Source organism: Athene cunicularia (genome assembly GCF_003259725.1).
Source record: "Athene cunicularia isolate RWA chromosome 12 unlocalized genomic scaffold, athCun1 chr12_part1, whole genome shotgun sequence".
Taxonomy (NCBI): domain Eukaryota; kingdom Metazoa; phylum Chordata; class Aves; order Strigiformes; family Strigidae; genus Athene; species Athene cunicularia.
In genome coordinates this window covers 3,530,556-3,546,259 of record NW_020799116.1, presented here as the reverse complement: position 1 = coordinate 3,546,259, position 15,704 = coordinate 3,530,556, and the positions used below count along the sequence as shown (strand labels likewise).

The 15,704-nt window shown below is 37.2% G+C and overlaps 1 protein-coding gene across 1 annotated transcript in view; it reads right to left on the bottom strand.

Moving 5' to 3' along the window:
* PRKAR2A (protein kinase cAMP-dependent type II regulatory subunit alpha) overlaps positions 1 to 15,396 on the bottom strand; it is a 43,663-nt gene extending 28,267 nt beyond the window's left edge. Inside the window, exons 1-2 of the mRNA XM_026857545.1 lie at positions 15,357 to 15,396; positions 15,034 to 15,069 (exon numbers count right to left, since the gene is read on the bottom strand). Coding sequence (XP_026713346.1) covers positions 15,034 to 15,069; positions 15,357 to 15,396 — 76 coding nt within the window. The remainder of the gene's footprint in view (positions 1 to 15,033; positions 15,070 to 15,356) is intronic.
* Positions 15,397 to 15,704: the final 308 nt, after the last annotated feature.

Sequence of the window (15,704 nt, the reverse complement as noted above, 5' to 3'; positions counted from 1 at the left end):
GGGGGGGGGGGAAGACAGAGACAAAAATGATTAATTCTGACCTCAAGCTTAAATTAATATTGTGATAATCTGGAAAGCCCACAGAAAGCTTTTCAGCCTACTCATAACAACCAACAGCTTTTTCCAAATATTTTAAAACCTGAGTAATGCAAAGAAAAGTCAAACATTACATCAACACCATCCTGTGGTTTACGTTGCAATACATCTAATTTTTCTTTCCACTATTTTTAAGTGGTAAATTACTTGTGGAAGTCTGTACTGGTGAACTTACTACCTGTCAAGATCTGTGTGTCCGTCTTACCTTCAACATGTTTCATGTTACCTGTGCTCACACGGTGCTCCTTCTCTATTCTTTTGACTGAAAAGAACCCCCGTAACTACCCTAAACTCTGCCAACTCCTCCCAGAAATCTATGGAAGTTAATTTCAGGACTCCTGAAGGTTAGGCATTTGGGTTACAGTACAGCCAGTCCCAATGACAAACCATCTTATCTTTAATCTTGGCAGAGCGAAAACATCCTTGCCCCACTATTTTATACGTGACTGAATTCACATATTAACTATTTCAGTGTCCCAATAAAACAGGTACTCCAAGGCAAGCTTATTCTCACAAGATTATCCTGAATAAATGTGTTGGTAGCATCTCACTGAACCAGCAGCTGGAAGGGATCTCTCCCTGAAGGCCATCCAGTCCAACCTACCTCTTAAAGGGGAGCTATTTGCAATGTGAGATTGGGGCTGACCTGGAAACCTCCCTGAGCAAGGATTGCACATCTCCGGCTAACCTGCTCCACCACCCTCCTGGGGAAGATCTTTTTCTTCACGCGCAACCTAAAGCTCACAGTTATAATGTGAAGTGACTTCTGAAATCACACCTTTCCTAAGTGAGATTTTCAGCACAACTCTGCCCCTGAGCAAAGGCTAAACATGAATGCATCAGTGAAAGTTATGTACACGTGTGACACACACCCCAATTACGTATTTCCAATACTAGTTATATCAGCATAGATCATGCAGACCGAGCTTCCTTCCAAATCTACCCACATAGTTCAAATAGCTTTGGAAGATAAAAAAAAAAAAACAGTTTTCAATCTTAAGAAGCTTTAAGATAAAAAGAAATTCAGGCTTTTATCCTACCATCTACATTTAGTCTCTCTTAGCTTCTGCAGCTTCTACAGCTAGTTTAGCTTTCTCCTCATACAGCACCTTCTTTGGCTTTCAAGAACAAGCACATCTGTTAACACTTCTGAAGGCTCAGAAATGACACAACTCGATCGCTGCTTTGTTATGCAGGTGACAGCATCTGAAAGCAACAACGATCTTTCTAGTTGCAGCAATGACATAAGCAGTGGATGGGTGAGGGGAAGCCAGGGGTGGGGAAAGAAAGAAGTAGCAAGAAAAGTTTGCCAGTACAAACATCACCTTTGTTTATGCAAGTTGTAATTGTTCCCAAGATAATACTGTTCTGCAAAATACGTGTTTTGTCAAGATCAAACGCCTTGCAATCTATGCAAATCTGCATAATAATTCAGCATTTAGCTCCCATAATCAAACAAAGCCTTTGTGAGAAATGCATACCAACCAGGGAGCTGAGAGATCACTGTTGGTTTTTTTTTTTTTCCAGAAGAGCACCCAACAGGATGAGGCCTGAAGACCTTCAGACACACAAGAGCAGGGAAGGTTTTCACACTGGACATGAAAATTCTACATTTTATGTAAGGTGAGTGCATTGTTAATATTTCTGTTGTTACTGGAAGAAGCAGCAAAGACATATTCTGTCCTATTCTCTTTGCAATTTTGGATAGCACTCTGTACTTCAGAGTGAAATCCTAGTAACTCATCTTTACTTAGGAGGGTGCATTACCTCCAACTGATCCTATGAGAACCATTAATGAAGATCCACCCCGTGCAGTGCATGCAGAGCAACCGTTTCAGTTATTTATTCAGATCACTAACCTCGCGCTATGTTTAAGGTGACATTCTTTGCATTTGAATTTGCCAAATCTTCAAACATTTTATAAGTCCATCTCTCAAGGGACAGATGTATAGCCTCTTCTGGGAGCACTATGCCAGCTGGAAGGGTGACCACTTCCAGTGGCTTGTCACTGCCTCTGCGACAGCTGATCGCTAAAGCAGACACTTCCAAAAGGATGTAGTCAAGATGAACTTAGTAGGTTTAAACAGAGCCTATACATAGGTCTTTGCTGGCACAGCTCCGTGTCATTTTCTGCATTTGGGAAACAACTTCAAGTTTCCTCTCACTTCTGTTGCTGGATAGATCAGAATTTTTTTGTTTAGAAATTGCACTTTGTTTCCTGAGTTAAAGATCGCACCATGTCAAAGCAGATGACAGATTCATACCTTGATCCAGCAAGTGAGAAACAAAACCTCCACCTATTTGCACTACCTGAACGATTTTCACATTTATGACAGTTAGAATGAAAAGCAACACTGAAACCTGAAAAACAGTTAAGCCATCTGCAGGAAAATGAGCTGTTTCAGCCTTCACTAATGAGAACTGACTGAAATCAAATGTAAATTTTTTACTTTAAAAGAACGTCATTGTACCAGCCCAAAACTCAGATCTTCGGTCTTAAAAGACCAGTCTTGCTCTTTTACTTTGTGCCATATAAAAATCTCCAGATGCAGGAGCACCCACAGCAGTATCACCTCCTGACTTCATTCTTAATTCTCAAGGAGGCACAACTGAGACACGACTTACAATGACTGGGACTTGAGCAAGCAACACCCCCTCAAATCTTTGTCAAATACTAACACAGAATATTCAAACACACAACCAATTCCAGAGCCATATATGTCAAACCAAGAGTAAGATTTTTTTTTTTTTTCAGCTGAAAAATAGTTAGAAATCATGAATTTAAGTGGCAAAGGAAAAGAATGGATTTTCAGTTCTGGAAACGGCTTCAGACTATTAAAGTTAAAAGGAATTTACAATAAAAGCAACTCTGTTCTTCACATGCAGAGTTATTCTGCTTACAGATTAACTAGGAAGATACAAAGTCACTCAGTGTGGCTGTGCCAAACCAGCTCAGTCCAGCAAGGATTACAGGTTCAGGCGCAGGTCCGCACATGGTCCCAAAGCCTGCTCAGGTTGGAAAACTGCACAGATGATTCTGTCAGGCAAAGCAGCCTACGAGACACCGTTAAGCCTGTAAAACCCTAGAATCCTGCACTGTTCCACCCAGCTCTGCAAAAAGCCAGCACTGCCTCTCCGTACTACTGTACATACACAGTTAACGGGTAAAAATGTTCATCTGGCTTACCCAAAGCTTTGCTTATACCCCTAATTCAACTTGAAAATGCCCATCTCTGATGGGGACATTACTGATATTTCTCAAAGCCCACTACGTTAATAGAGGAGTAAAACTGAGATCACAGGCAGAGCATGAAAGGACCCGCTCTAGCTCAAAGCTACCCCAAGGCATAATTTTGGATAGAAGCTTTTGCCCAGGAAGGTTGGGGCATCTCCGAGAACTGGATGATGTACTGCAGTGCTCACTATCTTTGCCTTTAAAAACCTTTGCTGACCATTCCCTCAGTACAATTACCTACTTTCCAGTGGCATTATTTAGTCTAAATCAGACCTCTCCACCTTGTTTTCTTTCCATCAAGACAGAAATGCAACAGTTCCCGTGACAATGGCTTGTGATAAAACTGCCAGTGTCACACACTCCTATTTCATACTACTTTTCAATCATAAATTCAGAACAGACTGCATAATCGATTATAAATGCCACCTTTTACGATAATGTGGGTTTCTTCTTTGCAGGAAATCCAACTCCACACACAGAGACATCTTTTCTCCTAAGATACATAAGTACAAGCAATATAATAAGCCCTTTAAAATTATGACAGTTGGTTGACAACTACTTCCATATGTACATTTGTGTTCAAATACTTCTACTAAATTCACACAGATTAATAAAAATCTGGGTTTAAATGTTTATTTAAAAGGCCTTATGATCAGAGTAAAACAACTTAGACAATGCATTGCAGCAGAAGAGCCACAAATTAATTTTTTTTTTTTCCACTACAGGAAGATTTGGCAAACTATTTAAAGTTACATTTCCCTCGGGGCAAATGATAATTTTCATGATGAAAGACCTAGAATAATCAACGGAAAGTAAACAGTCACAGTCTTTTAGATTTATATCTTTCCTTACTACGTATAAGGAAAGCATTACATGCAGACAATACTGCTTCAACTAGATTTTTAAAGACAAACATAAAGCACTTTAACTCATAATACAATGCATTCCTACTTAATTATTATTTGTTCAGGGGTTTTTTGTTTTGTTTTGCTTAACTCCTTCTGCAGCACCCAGTATCTAGTGTGGAAGCACAACAAGTCAACTGACAGACCTTGCATTGCCACAGCCATCCCACACGCGGCAGGGACATACAGCACTAGACAAATAATAGAGCAAGGGCTCCTCAGCACGCTTGAGAACCTACCTGATCCTGGGATCTACTATGGAAGGACATTTCCCGTCAAAGTAAGAGGCAAATCGGGGCAGTGGACAGGGGGTGGGGGGAAAGCATTCTACTGAACTGCAAGAAAACTGGAGGACAATCCTCAGCCTGGATAATTTTATTTAAATCCTCTTCCTACTCAGGAGCAATTAAAACCAAAACTTGTGCCAATGCAGGACTGGGGATAGAACCATCTTAGGCTCTTCTACCTCTTTAATATAACCTGATGAGCATGCCATTTGCCTTTTTCTTTTTTCCTCTTTTTTTTTCCCCCCAATTAACCAACGGTTGTTTATCACTGTATTTGCTTTATGTAGTTGCCTGTTTAATTATACTGAGGCACAACTTTTACTTAAGGCCTTTGTGTACGAATTATGCAAAGTACTTTAGCTTATCCTTCCACTTTACCTGCTCACAAGTGGTTAGAAGGCCACCCTCCCTCTTCACAGAAGCCAAATGCTGGGGAATAATAATAATGAAGTCATGAAGCTAATTTGTCTCACAGAATAAAACACTGCAAATATAACTGAATAAAGTGCCTCTAGGTTGTCACACATTTGTGCATACACTCCAATAATGCTACATAATTCCTAGACTGTAATTTTTCTTAATTTGAAAATCTACAATTTACAGAGGACTTATCACAAAAGCACTCTGTAGATAAAATATAGCACTCTGCATGTAGCCTCTCTCCTGTACAGCCGGAGAAGCCAAAGGACAAGATTACCTGATTTCACAGGAATCATCAGCTAACTAAGCCACAACTAATAGGGCTCCTGCACTTCCATGTCTCTATTCATACCAGTAGAGCCCAGTATTCCATCAGACACCAGGGTGCTGTGGACCTTGCAGCAAGAGCTAAGTCTGCATTAAAAAAAAAAACCACAACAAAAACCTTTCCATCGTGGTAGAGGACTACTTAAAAGTCAGAAAGCTTTCCATGTGGCAGTATCAAAGGAGTTCACCGCTCTGACATGGAAACAACCAAACCCAAAATATTGCCCCTTCCATCTTAAACAGTAATTTACAATTTGCTATTTTTGTGTCCAACTCCCTTTACTACATTTAAACAAATATCTTACAACGATAGCAGAGCATTTTAGAGTTAGACATTATTCTGTGTGGTGCAGCCTGAGAAATTCAAATGAAGCAAGCTTTATTCTTGCAAGTTAAGAAATGAGAAGACTGAAATGGATAAACATGCTGCTGACCTTGTTCAAGACTTCTAAGAGAGCCTTACCGATGAGATAGTCATCCATAAAAAAGGTCTCCTGGAAAACATGATGCTACTACTATTTCAGAGCACCGAGATTCACAATTGTAGAAGTAAGCCTTCTGCTTTAATGAGCTTCTGTTTTAACCCATCACATAAATCTTACCACATTTCTAAATGGTTACATAAACAAGGCAGATAAAACCAGAAATTAAGCACCAATAATGTTTACATGCCTGATAAACACAGTGATACTTTATCTCAGTTAAAAACAGCCTGGAGAATGTTCATTTTACATCAAAACACAGCAAGTTCCAAGAAATGGCTCAAATATATACCTTGGGGGGGAAAAAAAAAAAAAAGCACGTATGTTACAGGCTTTTAGTTGTAAACAGTAGATAGAAAAGATAAATTGAGGACTAAAACAGAAAAGGTGTTTTTACAGTCTAGAAATAAGAAATTCACTTTCAGGTTGCAGATCAAGGCATTTTTTGGTTTTTATACTTTCAATTCTGGTATGTGAATGCTAAACCTGCAATAAGGCACATAATATTTTAAAAGAACCACCAGCACCTTGGGAAAAGTGCAGTGAAGTGCTTGTGTGTTAGAGCAGAACAGGTATTTAGCAATGAAAATTACCCACATCTTTCTGACATCTATCGTGACAGAGAATTGAAGGATGTCAAAAGTGTTAGAAGGAAATTTCATTTCTGAAATTAATGGTTCAGCAACTTAGATATCATTTTTAAAGATTTCTAGAGAACCTCCAAATAGATTAAAAATCACATTACCCCTAATAGAACAAGTAATGCCTATTTACCTGTAGTGACAGGAAACAATATAAAATTAGCATGGCTTTGACACAAAAGGATTGTTGTGCAGAGCAATGATGTGGAAGCCCCCAGATCCCCGGTGCTTTAACTCCTGGCGCACAGGCAACGCAGGAAACGTGGAAACCTAACATCCACTCCCTTGAATAAAAACCCAGCAGCCACCCCCATTTCTGTGCAGCTACTGACCAACTCGGATGCCCTGGTGACTGCTAGTAATGGAGAAGGTGTAACTATTTGACTTGATGTAACTCATCTTCAGGATGAGTCAGCTCTCGACTTCAGTGGCTCACTGAACAAAAGGATTCATTTACAGGAAATAGAGTTGAAGTAGTCTAGCAAAAGACTAATATTAGGCAGAACTTCATCTGTTAGAACTTGTATGCTTTATTCATAACCACTTAGTTCTGTGTTTTTCCGTTACAGAAGATTAGCGAGTTTAAGAAGGTTACGCTCCTTCCTATCCCAAATTTTGGAGACGTGGGAAAAACATACATTCAGACACACTAATTCAAACCAAAGTAGTGCTTCAGGCAGCTAAATATCCATGCAGAACACATCTCCCAAAGTCAAGTTTCAAGTCTTTCTTTAAATGAGAGCACTGTAAAAGCATTCACAGCAATTCCTAACTGAGATTGCTTTACACCCACTTTATCCCTGTAGCTAGTTTTTAGCATGCTGACCAAGTCTCTGCATTATTTGGTATACACACAGTCCCATCAAGGTGTCCTGGTGTTAAAGATCAGTGAAGTTTCTGAAAAATACATGGGATATCCTTTCATATTTAAAGCTGGTATGCTTAAACTTTTCTGTTCTACATGGACTATTCAACTCATTTCACATTTAATTTGAAGTTACAGAAACCTAAACTTGCCATAACTGTATTAATCAGTATAAGAGCATAACATCGATGACTTTGCCTAAAACTCTGTATTAAAAAAGGGATAAAGTGCTGCCTTGCTTATTCACAAGAAAACCACAAAGCACATCTAACTCCTGAGGTCACTCCACATACACATCACCATATCTGCAGTAAGCATAAAACTGTCTTTTTAGCCTGTATCGTGACATGCATTTTGAGATTTCCTGCAGTGTGTTTGCTTTGAGTTTCTTGTGCACAACAAACCATGTGGGAATATTTTCATTTGGGCTTGAATTCATTCACATGTTAAAAAACAGCTTGTGCTCAAAACAAAAGGGGAGGTGCAGGGAGGAAGCAATTCTCCTCTTCTCCATCTCACCTCAAAAAAAGAAAATTAAATTCCAACCCATCAAAAAATGAGAGAATGAAATTTTATTTTTAAAAGAAATCAGCCAAAGGCTGATTTTTCAAAAGTATTTCTGTATCTAAAGATATGGACTAACACTTACGTAGGCTTTTTAAAGATCTTTCATGTAAAAGAATTAATGAAAATTCATCACCTGCACCTTTTGCCACCTGAACATTTTTGAAAAGACTGATCGTCACTGCATCAATTGCTTAATAAATGTGCATAACTATACCTTAATTCTCCCAATTAATAGGACTAATTTGAGTTAAAATATATGACTTTAAATTAACAACTTTTAATCATTATGTAACACTAAGTATGAACAATTATTTAGAAAGACTAAATAAAAAGAGGAAAACTGGATGAATTCTACTCCACAATAGTACTTATATTGCCTTGTATTTGCACGGAGTGGATTGGATCAGATTTCATTTGACCAGGTATTGCATTGACCTAAGTTTTAAATAAGGATGCTCACCAAGCGTTGTATTTCTCTATGTCATTAAAAACTCTAGCAATTACAAGCAGAATTATTCACAACAGTGTGAAATCCAAGTAAAGGTGAAGTCACGACTGTTAATTTCCAAAAATAAGCTTTTCATTATTCACTGAACACCAATTACATGCCAAGAATTTTTAAATAAGTCCCAATATTGCAAACAGAGAAAACAAGCTCTTTTTTTTGTTGTTGTTTAACGAATAATGATTCAGACACATTCTTACAGGAGAGCACCCACACAATTTATCACCACTTTCATCTGTCATCCCACACACTTGGCTTTTGCTCATATCAACATTTTTCAAAATGAATTATTTTCATTCTAGTTATGATATCAGTTTTGCAATCATTAGGGATAGCAAAAAATGATATAAGCATCAGGTTGGTGAAACAGGAAAGCTGTTTGTGCCATTTGTAAAACGTGAATTTTTAAACTCAAAGTCTCTTATAATTTATCATCTGCCTGAAAATCTTTCAGCAGAAGTTATTATGCCATCAGTTTTATAAGATGGTGAATAATCAATATAGAAATTAATTAAATAGCTGCAAGAGAAGAAACCAGATCATGGTTTTCAAGTCATCCTCTGATAATCGGATAGTTTGGTAAGTAGAAAGTAAAGAGACACAGAGAAAGTTAGTCACTCAGTCTTCCTCCCTTGATGATTTGAACTGATGAGATTTTATCACTGAAGTAGCAGATAGTATCCTGCAAGAGAAAATACTCAAAACATCTTCCCCAAAAAGTATTTCTTCTTGCTTCACTGCTACTATTTAGACGTCCTATTTTAACAGGATCACAAAACTATATTCTTTACCAAATACCAACATGCTGCATGGCAATAACTAATATAAAAGCTTTCTTTGGAGATTATTTTTTAAAGGTGTCATTTTAAAAGGCTAAAAGCTACTAAAAAGATTTTACTATGCATAATATTATCATATCCTAACATCTCAACTTGCCAGGGTGTGAAGAAAATGCTGCAACTCACAGAAAGCCCAGAGATATCAGACTTTAACAACATCTCTACTTTGTGAGGTGACTGCTCATCTTTGGTAGGAGCCAGAAGAAATGAAGAGCTCAACATAAAGAATCCCCCATTGTTGAAATGGAGAACTACTAAGGAGTTTGAAGAACTAAGTCATACAGGTCTCTTATGAAAGTTCATCTTACGAGGAAAAGAGCAGCCAGAAACTGTCAGGGGACATCGATTTAAACATTATTCAAATACAAAATTCTATACCTACACTCTCTGAAAATAGCATGTTAAAGTGTTGTATGAAAATGGATGGGGGGAAAAAAAAAAAACAACAACAAACCTAAACAAAAAAAACCCACCACACTGTTGTATCAGATTGCTAGAGAGAAGCAAAAGAGAAACATTGCTGGGTTTGGAATTGGTATTTCCAATGATAATATTTGCTACACGGGAAAACAGGATTCAGTAACATTTAAGCAAAATTATCTTCTACATATGTAAACATTTATTCAGCAATTGTATCTTAGGAGAGGGCTTAGCACCTGATTCCAGGGACATCAGATTTGATCCTGCTCACTTCACTGAGTCTCTGCTGAAAGCTGCCCTACCAGAGGGACTAACTGAAGGAAGTCTTGTTCATTTGATTACTTATTAACACAGAAATCGTCACAGATCCTGACAGCAATGTTACTTTGCTGGTAAAAAAATATGAGGGAAATAACGATCATATATTGCTTCCCTAGATTATATAATTCAATTATTCTGCTCATATAGTTATTGGATGTGAAAAGTATAATCTCATTCCTATCCCACAAAGGCCAAAAGAAGATTGAAGATGGAGTACAGGAACATGCAAAAGAGATACATTATACCAGGTCACTCAGATAAACAGAAATAATTGGCAAAACCGGATTAAAACCTTCTGTCACGTGTATGGTTTGGGTGTCATATTTTGTCAGATTTTTTTCTATCCCATGAAGAAGTAAGCGAGTCTGCTGGAGAGTGGGTGTTCTGTGGAATGAATCAAAGGTGTCTAGAAATGGCAATATAAAAATCTAGCAAAAAACTTTACTTTTCTGAAAGATGCTAAAACTAAAAGAGTAGAAACTATGCCGAAGTGAGACTGTAGTAGGCGTCACACACTTCATTCCAAAACCACAATTAACTTTCATTCATATACTGCCAAGAGCAAAATCCTCTTCAGTGTTACGTATCAATTGTTATAGTGGGACAAAATATGAGTGCTCTCTTTCCTTCAGTTCTGAAATAGCTTTGATATTGAAAAAGGAGGTATCACTGATTTCTCCTACCTCGCTACACCCCGTAGTCACTAACCAAGGGCTGACATACCCACTGGTATTCTTTGCAGCCTCTTTCACTACAGAAAAGGAAGTGACTAACAAAGTTTTTCAGGAGCCCTTATGCTTGGAGGAAGATCAAGAAACGTAATCAAGCAAGTATGAATTTCAACACGGTCCAACTCTTGGGAAGAAGGAATATGTATGGTTTTCAGGCCATCCAAACCAAGCCTGGGCAGACTGAGTCAGTCAGCAGGCCGTGTAACATGAGTTACTCACACTAGCAGGAGGCTCAGACATTGCCAAATCACTTAAAGCAGCAGTAAGATGACAGTTCTGCTGGGTACTGAAACTGCCCATGGCACCACTATCTACAGCATTCTATAAGCCAGGAGATTTTAAAATTAGTCAGTTGGGGTGTTTTGTTTTGTTTTTCTTTTTAGTTTCTACATAGGCATAGCTTATGATTTTGCAAACAGAGGATTATTTTAATCAAGTCAGTCACCAGCTTGTATACAAATAAGAACTGACCAACACAATGCTTGGGGTTTGTGCACATGCCATGGAACCTCAACACGTTACATGGCCAAACATGCTATACACAAATCATCTATTTGTTAGACAAATTTCTAGGGGAACATCAAGCTCTCATTTCTCCCGCAGCATTTCCTGGAAAAGGCACTTTTCTCTTCATGGGAACACTCCTTTACCACTCTACACGTCTATAAATAATTCCATGAACATGATTAGATAAGTCCCCCTTTTCCAGGATGACCCTCCTGCACAGTCTCTGGAGTTTCTCACTATCCCACCCACAGACCCCTGCTCCGCTGGCTCAATCTGACCAGCACACAAAGCCGTGTTTCTCTGGTCAAGAAGCAAATGGGATGCCCCGCAGAGCCTTTATAGATGTCAAATTGTTTAACACCAAGCAAGCCAACACTATCCCTCCCCCTCAGGGAACACATCCACCTAGGAGATGAATAAGTAGCAAGTGTTGCAGAAATGGGGAGCAGAATGAATCCCTGCGTTCTCAGTACTACAAGGTGAGAAAGATGAAGTATTATGTGAGAATGTGCTACTACCACTTACGGGATATGAAAGCATTATCATCACATTTGGTCAACAATTTGAGAATTGTAGAAATAGATTCGTTCTTCTGGACAAAACAGAATATAAACAAGATGCATTTAAATGTATAAGGTCAGCTTGACCTTTCTACTTGATTACTGTTTGTCAATCAGTTGTCTTAAATCCTGATTTCTTGACGTATTTTACTGAGGTACTGCATAAGCTGAAAGTAAACTAATGCGCTCAAAGTTTTCAAAAAGCACAAAAATAAACTTTCTGAACAATTGCCATGTGTCAATTTGTGTTTGTCATGTGTTTGAGTAAGTCTTAAAGAATGACAGCTAAATACTTAACAATCTTTATAAAAATATCTGCCAGTATAGTCAAGAGCCCCAAGTTTAGATGTTTCATAACTAAAAATAAACACCTAAATGAAAATTCAGTAATCACTGCAAGAGATTTTTCCTATGGGTTTATGTATTCTTAAAATTTGCACTAGTGTACCAAGGGAATCATGATCACCCTGTTATCTTCAGGCAGCTAATCACAACTGATCAAGAGTAAACACTCCAAATTTAATATTGAGGACATTAATAAAACAGTTTAAAAGAGATTCTGTAAGTGTTATGAATAATAAAGTCATAAATGTTAGTATCCAAGAACATGTATCTAGTTGAATTGTTTACCAGAATTATTATTAGCCTGTCCTAAACTATATAATGCAGACAATTACTTTATTTTCTTTTCCTTTATTTAGAAATATAATTTTTCTAACTTTCATTCTTGACCTACTGAACAATGAGACCCATGCCATAATGCCCCAGACAGCCAAATGCTTAAATGAAAAGAAATATTCCTGCTTGAATTTTGCCAAGCCTTCAATGTGTCCAACATCAGTTTTTAAATTTTTATCTTACTTTGTTCTTCCTGAGTACTGTAAATCTCTAATTTGGTGATATCAAGATTTACCTGCACAATTTAGCTCTGCTCTTTACTCCCCTTACAAATGTACACTGCACTGGAAACATGACAATAGCTAGTAGGACTGATAATGTTCAACGTGGACTAGCAGAAAGTTCTTCTGAAGACCAGAAAAGACTACACTAAATGCTATTACAAAAAAAAAAAAAAAAGTATGTCAGCATTTCTTCTCCATTATTTGTTCTGCTTTACTTACTTAGTTAAAACCAGATACATTTAGATACTAGCCTGAGTAATCCATAATGCAATGTTAGTTTGTTATTTGTTGGCTTATAAAGAACTAAGAAATCTTATCAAAAATCTCAAATGAAAAGTCTCCTAAAACCTAAACACATCTAACAAGGAAATCAAATCAAATTCAGAGCATCAAAACCAACAAATCATTCGTTCATTTCACACGAGGGATTACAGAACGTGGTTGCCTATGATAGCAGGGGCTGAGTTCAGTAACCTAGGGGAACCCTGCTGGTTTCCTTCCTGTTTGGGTAGCTTCTTGACAGACACAGCAGGTATGAAGTGCAGAAAAACCCAACCAACCAACTCCCCTGCCACCCCAAACCAGTAGGTTTCTGTAGTTTTTCCTGCCAAGAGAAGAAAAATGGGGTCTTCTTGTACATGCATGGATGCTGTTTGCATCTTTTTTGCATTTTAACAAATCCCACACTGATCATGACCTTTACAGAAAGCGGAGAAAAAAATTTTTTTTTAATTTTGAAAAGTATTTAACACACAGTAGTAAAATACACATTCTGGTAATGTTTGTCTCCATGAGAATTCTAACATGTCCTGTAAACTCTGAATTATTCTAGCTCTTCTTGAAGCAGCAGTGTTATTAAGCATCTAAACAGTCCTCCTTAATCTAATTGCATAAATTAGCAATTCAATTTTACATCTGCTATTTAAGTCATTCACATTAACCTTTAGACCTCTTCAATGAAGGAACTTACTTTTTAACTAAGAGTACCTTAGTACCAATACTACATTACAGTATTGAAAATTCAAAAAGATTACAACTAACCTCTGATTAAGGCTCAACTTTTTAACTTCAGGAATAATTCAGCCTTTATTTACATTTAAATGAGAGATGTATTCACTTCTCATTCGTAAGATTTTACTTCATCAGCAGGGTCCAGGGTGGATTAGTTTAATTAGCAGAGAAATTAAAATGTCTTGGGACTCTCCAGATTAAGATACTCTACAATATATGACTTCCAATATTTACTTCCAATATTTTAGGGTTTTTTTTGCCTAAATTTCTCATGTAATAATACACCAAGATTACCAGCACTGTCAATTTTTAAGAGTTATGAAGTTCTTTTTATACTCACAATTATTTATCTGTAGTTGCATAACTACACAGTCATACCCTTAATCACACCCAAGCAACTAGTAGTGAAACAATGGAACTGCATGGGTATAAGGGTATTTTTGCACATTAAATTAAACTTGTATTTATCTCATATTTTTACATATCATATATACATAATCAACAATGCCCCATCAGATCTATCATACCAAAGAACGTGTCAGATCATATACACAAGTTACAAACTGAGTAGACTTGAACTGAAAACTAGAGTGAAAATGCTGAACACACTGGCATTTTCATAAAGACATTTTTCAAATCAGAACAATGATGACTTTCTAGACCAGCTAAATGTTACAATTAAATATCTGAAGTAAAAAAAAAGTAACATATGCAAAACAACCCACACTGCACCTTGAATGAAAAAAATAATATAGTACCTTCTCATCTACAAGTTCACATGATAACGGTTTAAGAACAACTTCAGAAATGGTATGTTGGGAGTAACAGCTACACACTAAAGTATTTGATATCGGTTAAGATAGAAAACAAACAAACAAAAAAAGTGTAATCTCCAGAACAAGTGAACAACAACAAATCCAACCACTTTCAAGATCAGTTGCACAAACAAGGGGCTAAACCAACATAAAGTGGAGCTACCTCCCAGCCACCACATTTCTGTATTCTAAGAGATAAAATTCTTAGCAACACAGAAAATTAGGAAGTGTGTTCCAGCAGAAAGAAGCTGCCACTTTTTCAATTCACTGCAAAGCAAGCTTTTGCCATTAATTATTATGTTACATAAAAGTTCTGGGAAGTTTTGCTGGACAGAATCATTCCTACTGCTGAAGTTGCTTCAATAGTTTATAATCACCCATAAAACTGTTTTCTAAACTACTCTCAGTGTGTTTTGTCCATTGGTTTCTAAACTGAATTAAGAAAAAAATTTTCATTATTTCAAATAAGAATACTGCAAGAAGTATGAGAAATAAGGTAGTGATGAAGAGTGAGGTCATTTTTAATGTAAGCCCTTTAGCCAAATACACATTTCAAAACATTTTCAGAAACATTAAATTCTTAAGAGGAAATCATACCTGATACTCTTCTGTTGTATCGGTTAACAACTGGAGCTGCAAAATAAACAAACCAAAATTACAAATGTTATTTATTATTACAAACACAAAGTCATCATCTTGAATAATCGTGTTATGTTTTCACTAAGCAAATTCCATGCAAATCTTAAAAAAAAACCCCAAAGCTTCAATATAATGCTTTCATCCACCTACTTGCCAGTCAATAAGTGTTTATTCAAAGTTAGAATTTTATATTCCAAAAGGACGTCACATGCTAAGATGGAGAGTAAGTAGTTTGGGGATTTTTACCCAATTCTGACAAAATACACCTCTACAGAGGTTACCCAATCTTAACTTATCATCAATTCCCAGACCACTTAGCATTTCTACCAAACATTCAAGCATTTGCAGTTAGCTATATCTACTTAACACAGATCAAGAGCTGATGGAACTTAGTAGCTAAACCGTTCTATACCCTACACAACGCAAGCCGTGTGTTCAGAGAGTGCTCCCGTGCTAACTCCAGTCACCTATCCTTGACCAAAGCGATCTTCCACCAGAGCACACACCTAAACTGAAAAATTCTGAGATGGAGGATCCATTGTTTCGTTGCTTCTTTGTTCATGCTGTTAGGCATACAACGTATTTAAACTTTACCTCTAATTTGGGATTAAATTCCTGACTTTCACTAT